General features: G+C 36.9%; 1 protein-coding gene across 1 annotated transcript in view; it reads left to right on the top strand.

Annotated features, from left to right (window-relative positions):
- Positions 1–14,406, top strand: part of LOC149820172 (proton pump-interactor 1-like) — a 38,563-nt gene that overhangs the window by 14,551 nt on the left and 9,606 nt on the right. The window contains exons 3-6 of the mRNA XM_089983843.1: positions 7,806–8,194; positions 8,340–8,534; positions 8,625–8,804; positions 8,931–9,125. Of these exons, the coding sequence (XP_089839969.1) occupies positions 7,811–8,194; positions 8,340–8,534; positions 8,625–8,804; positions 8,931–9,125 (954 nt within the window). The 5' untranslated portion in view covers positions 7,806–7,810. The remainder of the gene's footprint in view (positions 1–7,805; positions 8,195–8,339; positions 8,535–8,624; positions 8,805–8,930; positions 9,126–14,406) is intronic.

Below are 14,406 nucleotides of genomic sequence, written 5' to 3'. Positions count from 1 at the left end.
TTCTAGATTCAATTTCCTTCTCGGCAAATTCTCGGTTATTGCGCCCTAAGTTTGAGGGAGGGTGTTAAATTGTATCTCTTTTTTGTATATATATATATATATATATATATATATATATATATACTTCACGTAACCCCTAGGGGTATTTCTATCTTTTTTACTTTTTACGCATATTCACATTAGTGAATAAGTTTGTAATTCTTTTCCCTTTTCTTCTTTTTTCTTTTTCTATTGTTGACTTAGTTAACACTTTGGAGGGGGTCCAACACTAGACGTTGGACCCCTCCAACGGTTAGAAATCTAACCGTTCTACTAGGAGCCCCTCCAAGGTCTCCTCTCCATTATAAATAGGGGTGAACCCTCCTCTTCAATGTATTCAATGCTTGAGCATTGTTCAACAAAGATCCTTTATATTTTAGCATTTGTGTTCTCTATTTGTACCTTTTGTACATTTTGTTCTAAGTGTTCTTGTGCCTTTGTGCACATATCCCTTTGTGGAGGTGGTGCTTATTTTGCACATTATCTCTTTTGAGATATTTTCACAGAAACATCAACTCATTAAGCTCAAAAACCTCACAAAAGCACGGTTAAAATAGAAAGATGTTATTTATCTCAAGAACATGCATAAATTTACAAAGGGGATTCTCCCCTTATTTATAGATCCCAAATGTGCTAGTTGTTAGATTAGCCTAATGCAGTGTTGTGAAAAGCGTTGAGGCATAGCGAGGCCAAGGCGTAAAGCATAAACCTCAAAATTTTTTGAAAACTTTAAAAATTTATAAAAAAATATTTAAAAATACAAATAAATAAAGAAATGTTTTATTGATGAAGTAACAACCAATAAGAAATAGAAAATCTCAAATAAGTACTAAAAAATGAGATTAACATATAAAAGTAACTAAGAAGCTGATTACATAACTGAAAAACTAATTATATAATTAAAAAATATAATGTCCTATAAAGCAACAACCACTTCTTCTTCTTCTTCTATACATAAATGCACACACAAACATATGTATACACTTGTATCTAATTTTATTCAAATTGCTGTGTTAGACCCTCCACCATAGTTGCCAAACTTGTGACGGACTCGAATCCAGATCGCTCGACCTTTGACTCGTGAGTCTGTGGGTTGACTTGGTAACTCAAACGAATTAGGACTATGCATTGTTTATTGTTAAGACCAGAGTTGCCATTTGAGGAAGCAGGAGTAGGAAGCAGAACACTTCTAAAATTTTAGGAGGCGGGAAGCACAAAATGATTTGGAAGCGAACCGAGAATCATCCCAGAAGCGAGAAGAGAGGCCAATTGGAAGCGACTTAGGAATCGAATAAGAAGCGAACTATGATTTGAAGGAAAAACAAAGAGGGAGCCGACTGAGGATTCGAGTGGGAAGTGAATAAGGATCGAAAGGGAAGCAAAAATGTAATTGTATTTTTCCTAATTTATCAAAATATAGACATGAGTAGATAATATTAAAGGTGATCTATTAATCTCAAAATTGAATCATATATGCAAGTGCAACAATTTAACAAATGCATCTTGTTGCAAGCATTTAATAAATAATACATCAAGAAAAAATTCACAATTCATATTTATGTTGCAATCATTTAACAAATGCATCCTTTTGCAAACATTTAATAAATAATACATAAAAAAAATTCATAATTCAAGATTAAAAAATGATAATTGCTATCAACATCCAAATTATCAAATAATAGAACATTAAATCAGCCGAGAGAACAATCATTATACAATATACATACAATACACACTGTCAAATTTGTTGGATTTTATCTCAAAATGCAGAAAAATAACAGAAGGAAAAGAAAATGATCCATACAACTAATTAATTTTTATGATCTAATATGACGACTTAATCAAAGCACAAGCAGAACTAAGAAAGAGCATATCTCTCTCTCTCTCTCGCGCGCTCTGACTCTCTCTCCGTCTCTCGCTCTCTCTGTGTCTCACTCTCTCTGTCTCTCGTCCACTCTCTTTGTCACTTTTTCTCTATCGCTCACTCTCTCTTTGTCTCTCTATCAACATTGTTTTTTTTTTGTTTAATTTGGCAAAAACAGTTGGTCTAGTTCATGTTAGGTACTGAGCGTACCTGAAGACACCCATGGAGGTCGTCAGATAGGAGTGAGCGAGCAAGAGAGAGGGTAGGGTTTGGGAATCGAAAACCCCAAACCCTATTCGGTTTTTGCTTTTGATATTTCACAAGAACCAAAAATTATTACTTTACCCTTTTAAAAAATAGTCTCTTTTATTTTTTATGATCTAATATGACGACCTAATCAAAGCACAAGCAAAACTAAGAAAGAGCACATCTCTCTCTCTCTCTCTCGCTCTGACTCTCTCTCTGTGTCTCACTCTCTCTGTCACTTTGTCTCTATCGCTCACTCTCTCTTTGTCTCTCTATCAACATTGTTCTGTTTTTTTTGTTTAATTTGGCAAAAATAGTTGGTCTAGTTCACGCTAGGTACTGAGCGTTGAGCGTACCTGAAGACACCCATGGAGGTCGTCGGATAGGAGAGAGAGAGAGAGAGAGAGAGAGAGAGAGAGAGAGAGAGAGAGAGAGAGAGAGAGTAGGGTTTGGGAATTGAAAACCCCAAACCCTATTCGGTTTTTGCTTTTGATATTTCACAAGAACCAAAAATTATTACTTTACCCTTTTAAAAAACAGTCTCTTTTATTTTTTGTAGTAATTTTTTTATCGAAGGCAAAAAATGTCCAAGCCCCCCCCCCCCCACCCACCCACCCACATAAAAAAGGAAACTCGCTTCCCGATATTGAGAAGCGAGCTTCCCATTAGTGTGGAAGTGCACTTCCTATTTAAAATGGTCGCTTTCCCGTGCATTTCGGAAGTGCCGCGTTTCACGCTTCTAAAACACGTTTTGGAAAAGTGTGCTTCCTATTTAAAATGGTTGCTTCCCTACACGTTTCACTCTTCTGAAACGCGTTTTGGGGAAGTGCACTTCCTATTTAAAATGGTTGCTTCCTTGTGCGTTTCGGAAGTGTTGCGTTTCGCACTTCTGAAATGCGTTTCGGGGAAGCGCATTTCCCCGCGTCATATAGCGGTTCAGTTAAGCCTGGTTAAGATATGAAAAAAATCAAACTCCAAACTGTATAATCACAAAATTTAGCACATGACACCAATGAATAAGCTATATATGTACTCAACTGTACTTAATTGTTGATTTTTATGATTTAAAAATATATGATTCTTTATAAAAATTATCCTTTTATAAGAATTATGCATTAAAACCACAAAGTGCATGACAAAAGACACACAAGAGGCATGTGGATCGGTCGTCCTGAATAGGTGACCCAGTTGGGATCCGATTCGGGTCGACTCAGGCGATTCCCGAGTCAACTCGCCGGGTTTGCCAACTGTGCCCTCCACACTCGTATCCGCATCTGTGTGATACAGATCTTAACCTAAGAATCTAATTATGTAATTACATATTTTAACAAGATACACTGAGTGCTACATGTAAGAGACATCAGAACTCACCAGATGCTGTAACACATAGGTGTGGGTGCGTGGTTGCGGCACTTTAAAAAAATTGGGGTGTGTGGTTGCGGGAGGGTATAAATTTGCGCGATGCAGCACCTTTACTAAGGGGCTTATGGTTTTCCACATTAACTGAAAACAAAAAGAATAAATTAGAATAGTTGAATGCATTTTTTGTGCATGAACTACAGCAAAAAGAGAGACAAAATCTGTGCATCTGTGCATTTTTATAGTTTCATGTTGTATCACGCGAGAGACGAGAGAAGAGATAAGAAGAAGAAGAGGAGAACGAGAGAGCAAAAAAAATCCATACCTGTTTCGGGGCTCCACAACGCGAGAGAGAATGTTGTGAGCCTGTGAGAGCCGTGAGGGAGAGAAGGCTGCCGTGAGGGAGAGAAGGCTGTGAGAAAAAAACAGAGATAGGGGGTGAGAAAAAATTAAAACACATAAAGGGGTCGGTAGGGCTTTGTTTAAGCCCTAATTTTTTGGTCGAATGAGGGTTTTGACCCTCATTTGACCAAATAAATTGAGGCGTGTACGCCTCAGTCCGAGGCGTGCCTCGCCTCAAGGCCTATGAGGCGCACACCTCATGGGTATTGCGCTTTATACCTGAGCCTCAAGGCACAAAGGCCCTCGCTTTGAGGCGAGGCTCGCTTTTTGCGCCTTGAGGCACGTTTTTAATAACACTGCTTTGATGCATCGTCATAATGTCAACATGTCACCTAGCCCATGTCGACAGACCTAAACAAACAAAGAGTCTCATCTTCAAGACCTGAGAGGCTAACCCCAGCCTGCATATCATAAAAAAGGGAAAATTAAAAAGAAAGGGCTGGCTGACATTTTGCCTTCCTTCAATGGCTTTTGGATTATCAGCTTTTAACAGTGTGAAGGACTTTGTTCATTTTAGAGCCTCTGCTACTTGAGGGCATAGTCACCAATCAGTCATGATGATGATTGTGGAGTGCCACAGCTCTTCTGCTTCTGATGAGCCTTTTGACATGATTGACTGCAGTCACCTTGATTGAGGTGCTATTGTTGATCTTGTAGCATGTTTATGCTAAACTTTAACAGTTAAGTTGAGGGGATACATAACCTACTGACTAAGATATAATTTTTGAGCTAGTCATGATATCATTATCAATGTTCAGTGAGTCGATTAGATGAGATAACTCAAGCACACCTATTTTCCATGAGAAAAGCTTAGCAATTGTGGATAGAGCGAAAAAATGGAAAAGTCAGGAAACAGAATAGAAATAGGCTGTCTTTCATGCCAAACTATGGAAAATAGAAAAAAGATAATAGATAGAAATAATATGAAATTGAGAAAAAGATGTTAAATCAGAAATCTAGGAAGGGGAAATATCACAATGTTTCATGATAATATCATTGCATGCTTCAAATTTTCATTATTTTGAAAAATTGATGACAAAATACTATTTTTGAAAAGGCTTAAAGTTTTATTTCTATTATTTTTGATGAACTCACTATTTTTTGAGATTTTTTATTTCCTGTTGGTTGTTGCTTCATCAATAAAGATTTTTTTTATTTATTTATAATTTTAGATATTTTTTATAGTTTTTTTAAGTTTTAAAAAAAAACTTTGAGGCTTACGCTTTACGCCTCGAGGCTTACGCCTCGCCTCAGATTTTGGTGGAGCGCCTCGCTACGCCTCAACGCTTTTCACAACACTGCATCAGAGGGAAAAGAAGTTTCCTTTGGTGTTGTAATTTATCCCACCATGTTTTGTGAACCACAGACATGTTTTCCAGCCCAACCCACGGCCTGCCCATTAGGCTCATGGGTGTAATTGGGCCAGGTCGGCCCATGAGTGTGTGTGTGTGTGTGTGTGTGTGTGTGTGTGTGTGTGTGTGTATCAAGCTGGGCTGGGAGGGGGTCAAAAATCCTGGTCAAGCCTGGCCCATACAGTCTGGGCTGGCTTACAGTCAGCCCAACCCATTGCCCACTCCTATGGTTTGTGCAATGTTTTGTTCCACCATGTCTCCTTCAAGGGCTAGTTCATGTACTAGCAACACTGATCAGCAAATAACCTGAATATCTTACATTCTAACTTGAAGGAGAGCTTGCACACAGTATGCTGGCTATTCCTGTCTTCATTAGCAGCTTATGCATCGACTGACAAGGAGGAATATTTGCTATCCGCTGTGTTCTTGACCTTGAAAAATTAAGGTGATAACAGTCTTCAGAATCAAACTCATCGAAAAATAATTCTTGCTTGTGCTGATTCTTTTCTTCAAGCAAGCTATCCAAGTAGTGACACTGTATTTATCCAGCAGATTTTAGAATACCATAATCTATATGATGTCTAAGAAAAACATAAATATTTGATTTTTTGTCCAAAGCATCCAAGGTGGCAGTGACAATATGCATGATTTTATGAGGGCTTCTATCTAGAGATGTAATGAAAGCTCACTTATGTTGTGTTTAGAGCAATTTCCACTTCATTGTGATGTTTAAGATTTTCTATTTGTACTGGTGTATGTAGGCAAGGCTGTTGGTGGTGATTCTTGATCAGGTAGACTCATTTGTGTGATAAAGTAAACTTGCAAATTCTCTTTAAATTTGGTTTCAGTGTGACTATTTAAAATGATAAGAAGTAATGCTAACTTCTGATTCCCTTTCAAGGAAAAGTATTGATATATGGTGAGTGGTTATTGTAATATAGCCATCAACCATGTGATTATTCAGTTCATAGTTTATCACTCTAAACCAACAAATTAGTAATTCATTTTGTATCAAAATTTTGCAACAAAAGTAATCTGGACATGCTGGATGCTGTACTATTTTCCTAAAGCACGAGTTACCTGTAAAAGTTCTGACGCTATGTGTACACTGTACATGATTAAATCAGTGCAAGTGAAGAATGCATACCTTATAACTACAGACATTAAGATAAATTTATGAACTTATGCACGTAAATCTGACATTCATATGTTCAATGTAGACATATATCTAAAATAACTAGTATATAAGTTAAAACATAAAAATGAACAACTACCTTGTGTTTTTATTTATGTTTCCCAAAAGGATAATCATCCAAACACCATCTCCGAAAATAAACATACACAGAAAACAACTACATCCACACACTATCTTAGAAAATATTACTTTGTATCATAAGCTGGCTTCAAGAATCTGAAAGCATATTTTGGGGGCCTCATGGTGAACTGTGTATTGGGGGCCCACAAACTTGTGCAATGTGCACAAAATTTAGGTTAAATATTTTAGTCCCATATATGTGTTTCATTGGCACTCTCCAGGTTCCTGTTCCAAAGTAGAAAAAATAAGGAATCATTATGAGTTTAGATCTTGATTTCCTGCAGCTACACTAATCTTCATTTAGAAAGGAAAATAAAAGACATCGTGGCCTTCCTGCTCCTTATAATGCAGGAGCTGCTTAGCTGTTTGAAATGAGAGGCTGCTTTATTAGAGAGGACACTTGAACATCCTATGCTATTAAGATGTGTTACTCTTATATTTTGTAAATCGTGGCCTTCCTGCTCCTTATAATGCAGGAGCTGCTTAGCTGTTTGAAATGAGAGGCTGCTTTATTAGAGAGGACACTTGAACATCCTATGCTATTAAGATGTGTTACTCTTATATTTTGTAACTAGTTCTTCTATCCTTGTAACTATCTCTAGTGCCAGATTTCCTGACCCGAACAGAAGAAAAAGTGAACCAAAAGAGTGCACTTTCCTATAGAACAGAAGAAAAATTGTAAAAAAGCTCAGTTATTAGAAATTAGTCTGACCTTATTGGTGCAGCAATCCTTGAAGCTACAATTTAATATTGGGTTCTAAATTTTCACTTTTGGGAAGAGCCTCGATGGTGTGATACACTAATCACTGAGCTCAATTGAAGAAATTGATTCAAGTTGAACGTATATTTGGAATTTTTATAGTTAACTATAAAAAATTTACTGGTTGTCATACGGTGCTAGTCCTTTTCCATTTGCTTGTGAGTTAATGGCAATGAAAATATAGTGTTCTCTGTTATCCCCTTTGGTTATTGTTGTCCAGTATGGTTTTGCTCTTCCTGTGATATATGTCATAATATTTTCTGGCAGTTTTTTTGATAAAATTCTGTTTAAAATTCTTGTCACATTATATGTGCCAGTGACTTGCTGCATTCATGCCTTCCTTTTTTGATCCAAAGATCTTTTTGATGTACCATTGTTTTTAACATTAGGAGTACCATACACTTTAACATGAATATTCAGGCTTCTGCATCAGTTAAGGTGTTTCTGTTTTCCATTCCTTTCAAGCAGAAAATATGTCTGTGGAGATTTTGGCAGCTGAGTATGCACAAGGACAGTTAGAGGCATCTGATATGGAGACTCCGAAAACTGATGAGTTCGAAGATGGCAAACCAGTTCGGTCTCCAGCATTTGAGGACCAAACAAAATTGGGTTCAGCTGATAATTCACTTGGAGCAAATGCATCTGCTACAGGAGAAGCAGATATTTCATCTGACAAGTTCCCGAAGGATGCTACTGATGAGTGGCCAGCACAAAAGGAAATCCATTCATTCTACTTTGTCAAGTTTCGGTACTATGAAGATCCTAAGTTAAAGGCGAAAATTGAACAAGCTGAAAAAGAGCTTCAAAAGAGAAATCAAGCTCGCTATGAGCTCACTGAATCAATAAAAGCAAAAAGGGTAAGCATACATAATAGTATGAATAACCAAAACAACTTCGCCTATTTGATGAGTAGATGAACTAAAAAATTCTTCAGGCTTGTGAAGATCAAATCTTGTAGCATCCCGTGGGAAGATTCATAACATTTCTTGGTTTTCTTTGCAGGCAGAAAGGTTCCAAATAATCGATAAATTAAAACCATTATCATCTCAAAGAAAGGAGTTTGGAATGACTCTTGATGTGAAAAGAAAAGAAATGGAACCTCTTCAGGCAGCTCTTGGAAAGTTGCGCAGTTCAAGCAATGTTAACAGAGAGAAAGGTGTGGGCTTATGCTCCTCGGAGGAAGAGCTGAATGAGCGTGTAAGTTGGCATGCTGCCCAGAAAACTTTGTGCAACTTTTGCTAGTATTGTTAACCTTCTAACCTGTTCTACTCGTGACACTTGAAACAGATTCAAGGTTTGCAATATCGCATACAACATGAAAGCAACACATTGGCTGAGGAGAAGCAGTTGCTTAAAGAAATTAAACAGCTCGAGGGAACGAGGGAAAAGGTTATTGCTCATGCTGCTATGCAGGCAAAAATTCAAGATTCTTTTGGTCAGAAGGAAGTTATTCAAGATCATGTCAAAGTATGATCGGCATTCTGGACTTAAATTCTGGATTTTCTTGAACAACTTTATCCAAGCTGTTGTATTCACTTTGTCCAACAGCTTGTGGTTAACATATTTGTTCACTGGGTGCTTGTGCTGCTGTAGCTTATAGGTGGTGACATGGATGAAGTAAGAAAGGAAAAAAATGCAGTTGATGCAAAAATCAAGCGCCATGAGGAAGATTTGAAGGTCATAGACAGAGAAATTAGTTCATTACAGGAAGAACTGAAAACTGCAAGCGAGAGAAGGGATAAAGCATATGAAGCTGTTGTCGAGCTTAGAAAACAACGTGATGATGGGGTAAGTCAATATCTACTTATTCTTGAGCTTAAGAAAAAGCATGTTGATGGGTTAAATTGGAGGTGAAAATGTATATGTGGACTATTTTTTGAGTCAAAGAAACAGGCATTATATATATATATATATATATATATATATATATATATATATATCACTAGAATATGAGAACTAGAAATATGGGCATTTCCAATGTTTTTATGTAAATCCAACTATGTGGATGTGCTTGGCGTGATGAATTTGCTAGGAATCAACTGTTGGATAGTGTATTTTTTATGAAAAAATGCCTTTTTTGAATGTTTGAATATTTATGATGATTATGAGCCATTGATTTTAAAGAGTAAAGGCAGGGAGAATGAAACTTGGATATTTGTTTTCTGTGTTTTTATCTAATAACCTGAGTTCCAGACCTAGATGACATAAAGACAAAAAATAAAGGAAAAAAGTTACAAAAAAGAAAGAAATGAAATATATATATATATATATATGTACATTTTAACACTCTCCCTCAAACTTACGGTACAATGAGCGAAAGTTTGTTTAAGAGAAAGTGAAATCGGGGAGCAGCGAGAGGCTTTGTAAAGAAGTCTGCTAACTGATATTCTGAAGTGACATATGACAGATCAATTATCCTGTGTAGATATTCCTCTCTTACGTAGTGATAATCCATTTCAATGTGTTTGGTGCGTTCGTGTAATGTTCTGTTACTGGCAATGTAGATTGCACTTTTGTTGTCACAGCACATTTGTGAAGCCTTTGTTAGCAAGCAGTCGTCGGAGCCAAACTACTTCTATGGTCGTGGTTGTCATGGCTCTGTATTCAACTTTGGTGGATGAGAGAGATACCTTCTGTTGCTTTTTTCACCTCCACGAGATCAATGATTGTCCTAAAAAAACATAAAAACCAGTGGTTGAATATCTGTTATTGGGATCACCTCTCCAATCAGCATCAGTATATGCAATTAAATCAAGAAAAGAGAAGGAAGATAAGAAAAGTCCTCGTTAAAGAGAGGACTGAATATATCTGATAATACGCATGACTGCTCCCATATGAACAGAAGTATGAGCATGTTGAAATTGACTTGTTGTGTGAACAACATGTGCTATATCTGGTCTGGTAATGGATAGATAGGAAAGTGCCTCGACAAACTGTCTTTAAGGAGTAGGGTCTGCAAGAAGTTCTCCATCATCAATCTTCATTTTAACATTAACAACTTCTGGAGTGTCGACTTTCTTATCATCAGTAATACCAGACTTGAAAACAATATCAAAAGCAAATTTAGTCTGAGATAATAAATATCCTTTAGGAGAATAAGCAACTTCAATGCCTAAAAAATATCTCAACAAGCCTAAATCAGTCATTTCAAAATGAGATTTAAGAAGTGTTTTGATCGTTTCAAGTCCCTGTTTATCGCTTCTGGTGATGATCATATCATCCGCATAGAGAAGAAGCACAATGATCCCTGCATCAAAATTCTTAATAAATAAAGCAGTGTCAGTTAAACAGAATTGAAAACCAATATCAATCATAATACGACTAAGCTTTCAGTGCTTGTTTAAGTCCATAAAGAGTTTTTTCTAAGCGAAGGACTTTACCCTTAGGAATACTTAGACCAGGAGGGGGTTCCATGTATACTTCTTCAACTAGCTTTCCATTTAAACATGCATTTTTGACATCCATTTGAAAAACAAACTATTTTTTGATAGAAGCTAAGGCAATTAAGGTTCAGACAGTTGTCATACGAGCCACCGGAACAAAGGTTTCTTCATAATCAATTCCATATTCTTGGGCATAACCTTTGGCTACTAATCAGACTTTATATCTTTCAAGAGTATTATCACTCTTGGTTTTAATTTTATAAACCCATCGATATCCTATAGTTTTCTTTCTTGGAGGAAGATCTTGAATAGTCCATGTAGAAGCCTTTTCAAGTGCTCTAATTCAGCTTTCATGACTTCTATCCATTTGATATCATTTTTTGCTTGAAAATATGTGAATGGTTCTTCATATGAGTGAATTAATGCAATAATTGCCCTATATGTGGGTGAGAATGACTCGTATGATACAAACTTTCCTGGAGGCCTTGAGACTCGGGATGATTGTCTAGTTGGAATGTTAGAATATTTTTCAAGTGCACATGGAGGATTAGACTCTTGTCGCCTGAAATATTAAATACTAGTATCCCTATGAACTTCTTTATTTTCAACATTATGATTAAGATCAGTAATTCTTTGATCATCAAAGTTACAGTCAAGGTCATATTTATCAGATGTTGATGTTAGATCTAACAAAAAGGAGTACTCAGTGACGTCTTGTAATTTTCTAAAACCAAAGAAGCTTTCCTTTTCAAGAAAAAAAAACATTTCTAGACACATATAATCTATTATTTTTGAAGTCAAAACATTTATAACCTTTCTGATTTTTAGCGTATCCTAAAAAGGCACAAGGAATCGCATGAGGGGAAAGTTTATCATTTTTGTCAGTAAATATGAAACATTTGCACCCAAATATTCTTAGTCTAGAGTAGTCTGGAGAAATGTTCATAAGTTTTTCAATGGGAGTGATATTTTGTAACGAAGAATATGACATCCTATTAATGAGATAGGTGGCAGTTAAGGCATCTTCTGCCCAAAAGTCTTTCGAGACTTGATTTGCTATTAATAAATGCCTAGTGGTTTCTATAATATGACGATGTTTTCGTTTCACCAGTCCATTTTGTTGAGGTGTATAAGGATAAGATTTTTGATGTGTGCTGCCATGCCATTTAAGATAATTTTGAAAATCTGTGGATAAAAACTCTCCCCCTGAATCTGTGCGAAAAATAGCAATATCATTTTGAAACTTGTTTTTAACCATATTATGAAAAGTTTGAAAGTATGAAAATACTTCAGACTTATGTTTGAGAAAGTAAATCCACGTATATCGGGAGAAATTATCGACAAAAATAACATAGTAAACAAATCCTCCTTTAGAAATTACTGGTGCAGGATCCCAAACATCCGAGTGTATTAATTCAAGTGGTCTTGATGAGAAAAATGTTCTGTTCTGAAATGATAATCTTTTCATTTTGCCGAGAATACAATCTTTACAATCAAATGTTTCAGAGTTACAAAATTTTCTTAGATTTGAAAAATGTTGGATTTTGGCTATATGTGGGTGACCAAGTCTCTTATGCCACAATTCCAATTGTATTTTCTGAATATTATAACAAAAAGCTTTCTTCGGCATTTCCAAAAAATCCATGTAATAGAGTCCTCCTTCTCTATGGCCTTCTCCAATTAGCTTGCCTGACTGACGATCCTGTACCCAACAACCATGAGAAAATAAAAATATTATGCCCATAATAAAAAATTTGAGATATAGATAAAAGATTTAAATTTAATTTGTCTAATTTGTGGAATAGAAAATTTCTTTGTTTTATAATTTTTTTCAAAATTTCCTATTCCTTCTATTTCAAGAGAAGTCCCATCCAGAGTTACCGGAAGCGCTTAGGCAAAAGGGGAAGTGCGCTTCCCCGAAGCGCGAAACGTCGCGCTTCCGAAGCGTTTTGGGAAGCGCGCTTCCCTTTTATGGGAAGCGCGCTTCCCTTTTATGGGAAGCGCGTCCCCCTTTTATGGGAAACGCGCTTCCCCCACGTTTCCCCCACGCTTCCCCATTTTTTTCATTTTTTTCGCTTCCCCTCGCTTCCGGTTCGCTTCCTAGGCCGCTTCCGGTTCGCTTCCTAGGTCGTTTCCGAGACGGTTCAGAATTTTCTTCTAAGTGGTCCCACGCTTCCCCGCTTCCTAAATTTTTGAAAGTGCCTCGCTTCCCGCTCCCGCTTCCCGTATCGCTTCCCGCTCCCGCTTCCTCGACTGGTAACTCTGGTCCCATCAGCAGTAAAGACCTTTGACACACTTGTTTTATTTTTAACACATATGGATAGACTTTGATTATTTGGGGTCATATGAAAAGATGCACCAGAGTCAAGGAGCCAAGAAATTTTACCTGGATCAGAAAAAGATGAGGCTGCTGCTCCGATTGAAGCTTCAGATGAAGAAGAGGCACCTTTGATGAGAGGCTGAAGAATCTCCATTAGTTGGGCCAGGAAAACTGGTGTATCTTGATCTTTAGGCTCCGATCCAACAATTGGATATCTTTTTTCTCTCAACTCCTTAAGTTTGGGACATTGTGGCCTGTAGTGTCTTGGTTCATGACATTGATGACAAATAACTTTCTTCTTATCATAGTCACCATTTTGTCGGTTAAAGTGAGGAGGCCTATATGATCGAACATGATTCCCTGGTTTAGACACGGCTAAAACAGAATCATCTTCAATTTTTGAAGAACCTTTTCGGAGACGATTTTCTTCCATTGTTAACTCTTCAATAGTTTCAACAATAGAAGGATATTTTTTTCGGTGAAGGAGGGCCGATTTAGTGGTTTCAAATTCCGGCCTTAATCTAGTGATAAACTGGTAAAAATGTTCAGCATCGAGTTGTTTATGACGAAGCTCGATGTCTTCGGCACAATGCCACTTTGGTTCTAAAAGGGAAAGTTCTTCCCAAAGTTCGAACAACCCAGTGTAATATTCATGAATAGTTTTGTCTCCTTGTGTCATCATTCGAACTTTTTCTTAGAGGTTGCACACATGTGTAATATCTTTAGGAGAATACATATTCTTAAGGTATTCTCATGCCTTATCGGCATGATCAAATTTGGCAAGACTTGAGCATTTTTTAATGTCAACGCTATTGATAAGCCATGACATTATCTTCGCATGAGATATTCTCCATTCTTTCCATTTCTTCTCGTATGAGGCAAGAGCCTTGATTTTCTCTTCTTCCGATAGAGAGACCTCTTTATCTCTCTCCTTTTTAGTAAGAGACAACTTAGATTCCGAATCAGAACCACCCACAATCCGCTATAGGCATTTTTCCCATATACGGTGCTTCATGATTGAAGCCCATGTTGCATAATTCGTATCGCTTAGTTTCATAGGCATGATGGTGACTTTATCATTGTTATCCATTGATTACAAGGAGAGAAGGAATATGAATAGAAGAGAAACGAGAAGAGAAATGAAAAAGAAAGAAGAAAATACAATACAACAAGATGTGAAATCTTTCCCAATGAAGTGATAAAACACTTCTCTTCAAGTGGCGAACACTTTTGCAAATAGACATGGAAACCGAGGCAGATTTTCCTCAAGATCTAGTACTTCCGCGGCTCTGATACCATGAAATGAAATAGGGATCTTCGAAACACGAGCTTAGATTCACAAAGGAAAGTGTCATGAATGACACTA

This window comes from Nuphar pumila, chromosome 12, assembly GCF_984573655.1.
Source record: "Nuphar pumila chromosome 12, dmNupPumi1.hap1.1, whole genome shotgun sequence".
NCBI classification, from domain to species: domain Eukaryota; kingdom Viridiplantae; phylum Streptophyta; class Magnoliopsida; order Nymphaeales; family Nymphaeaceae; genus Nuphar; species Nuphar pumila.
The sequence above is the reverse complement of the archived record's forward strand: the minus strand, read 5'-3'. Positions and strand labels throughout refer to the sequence as shown.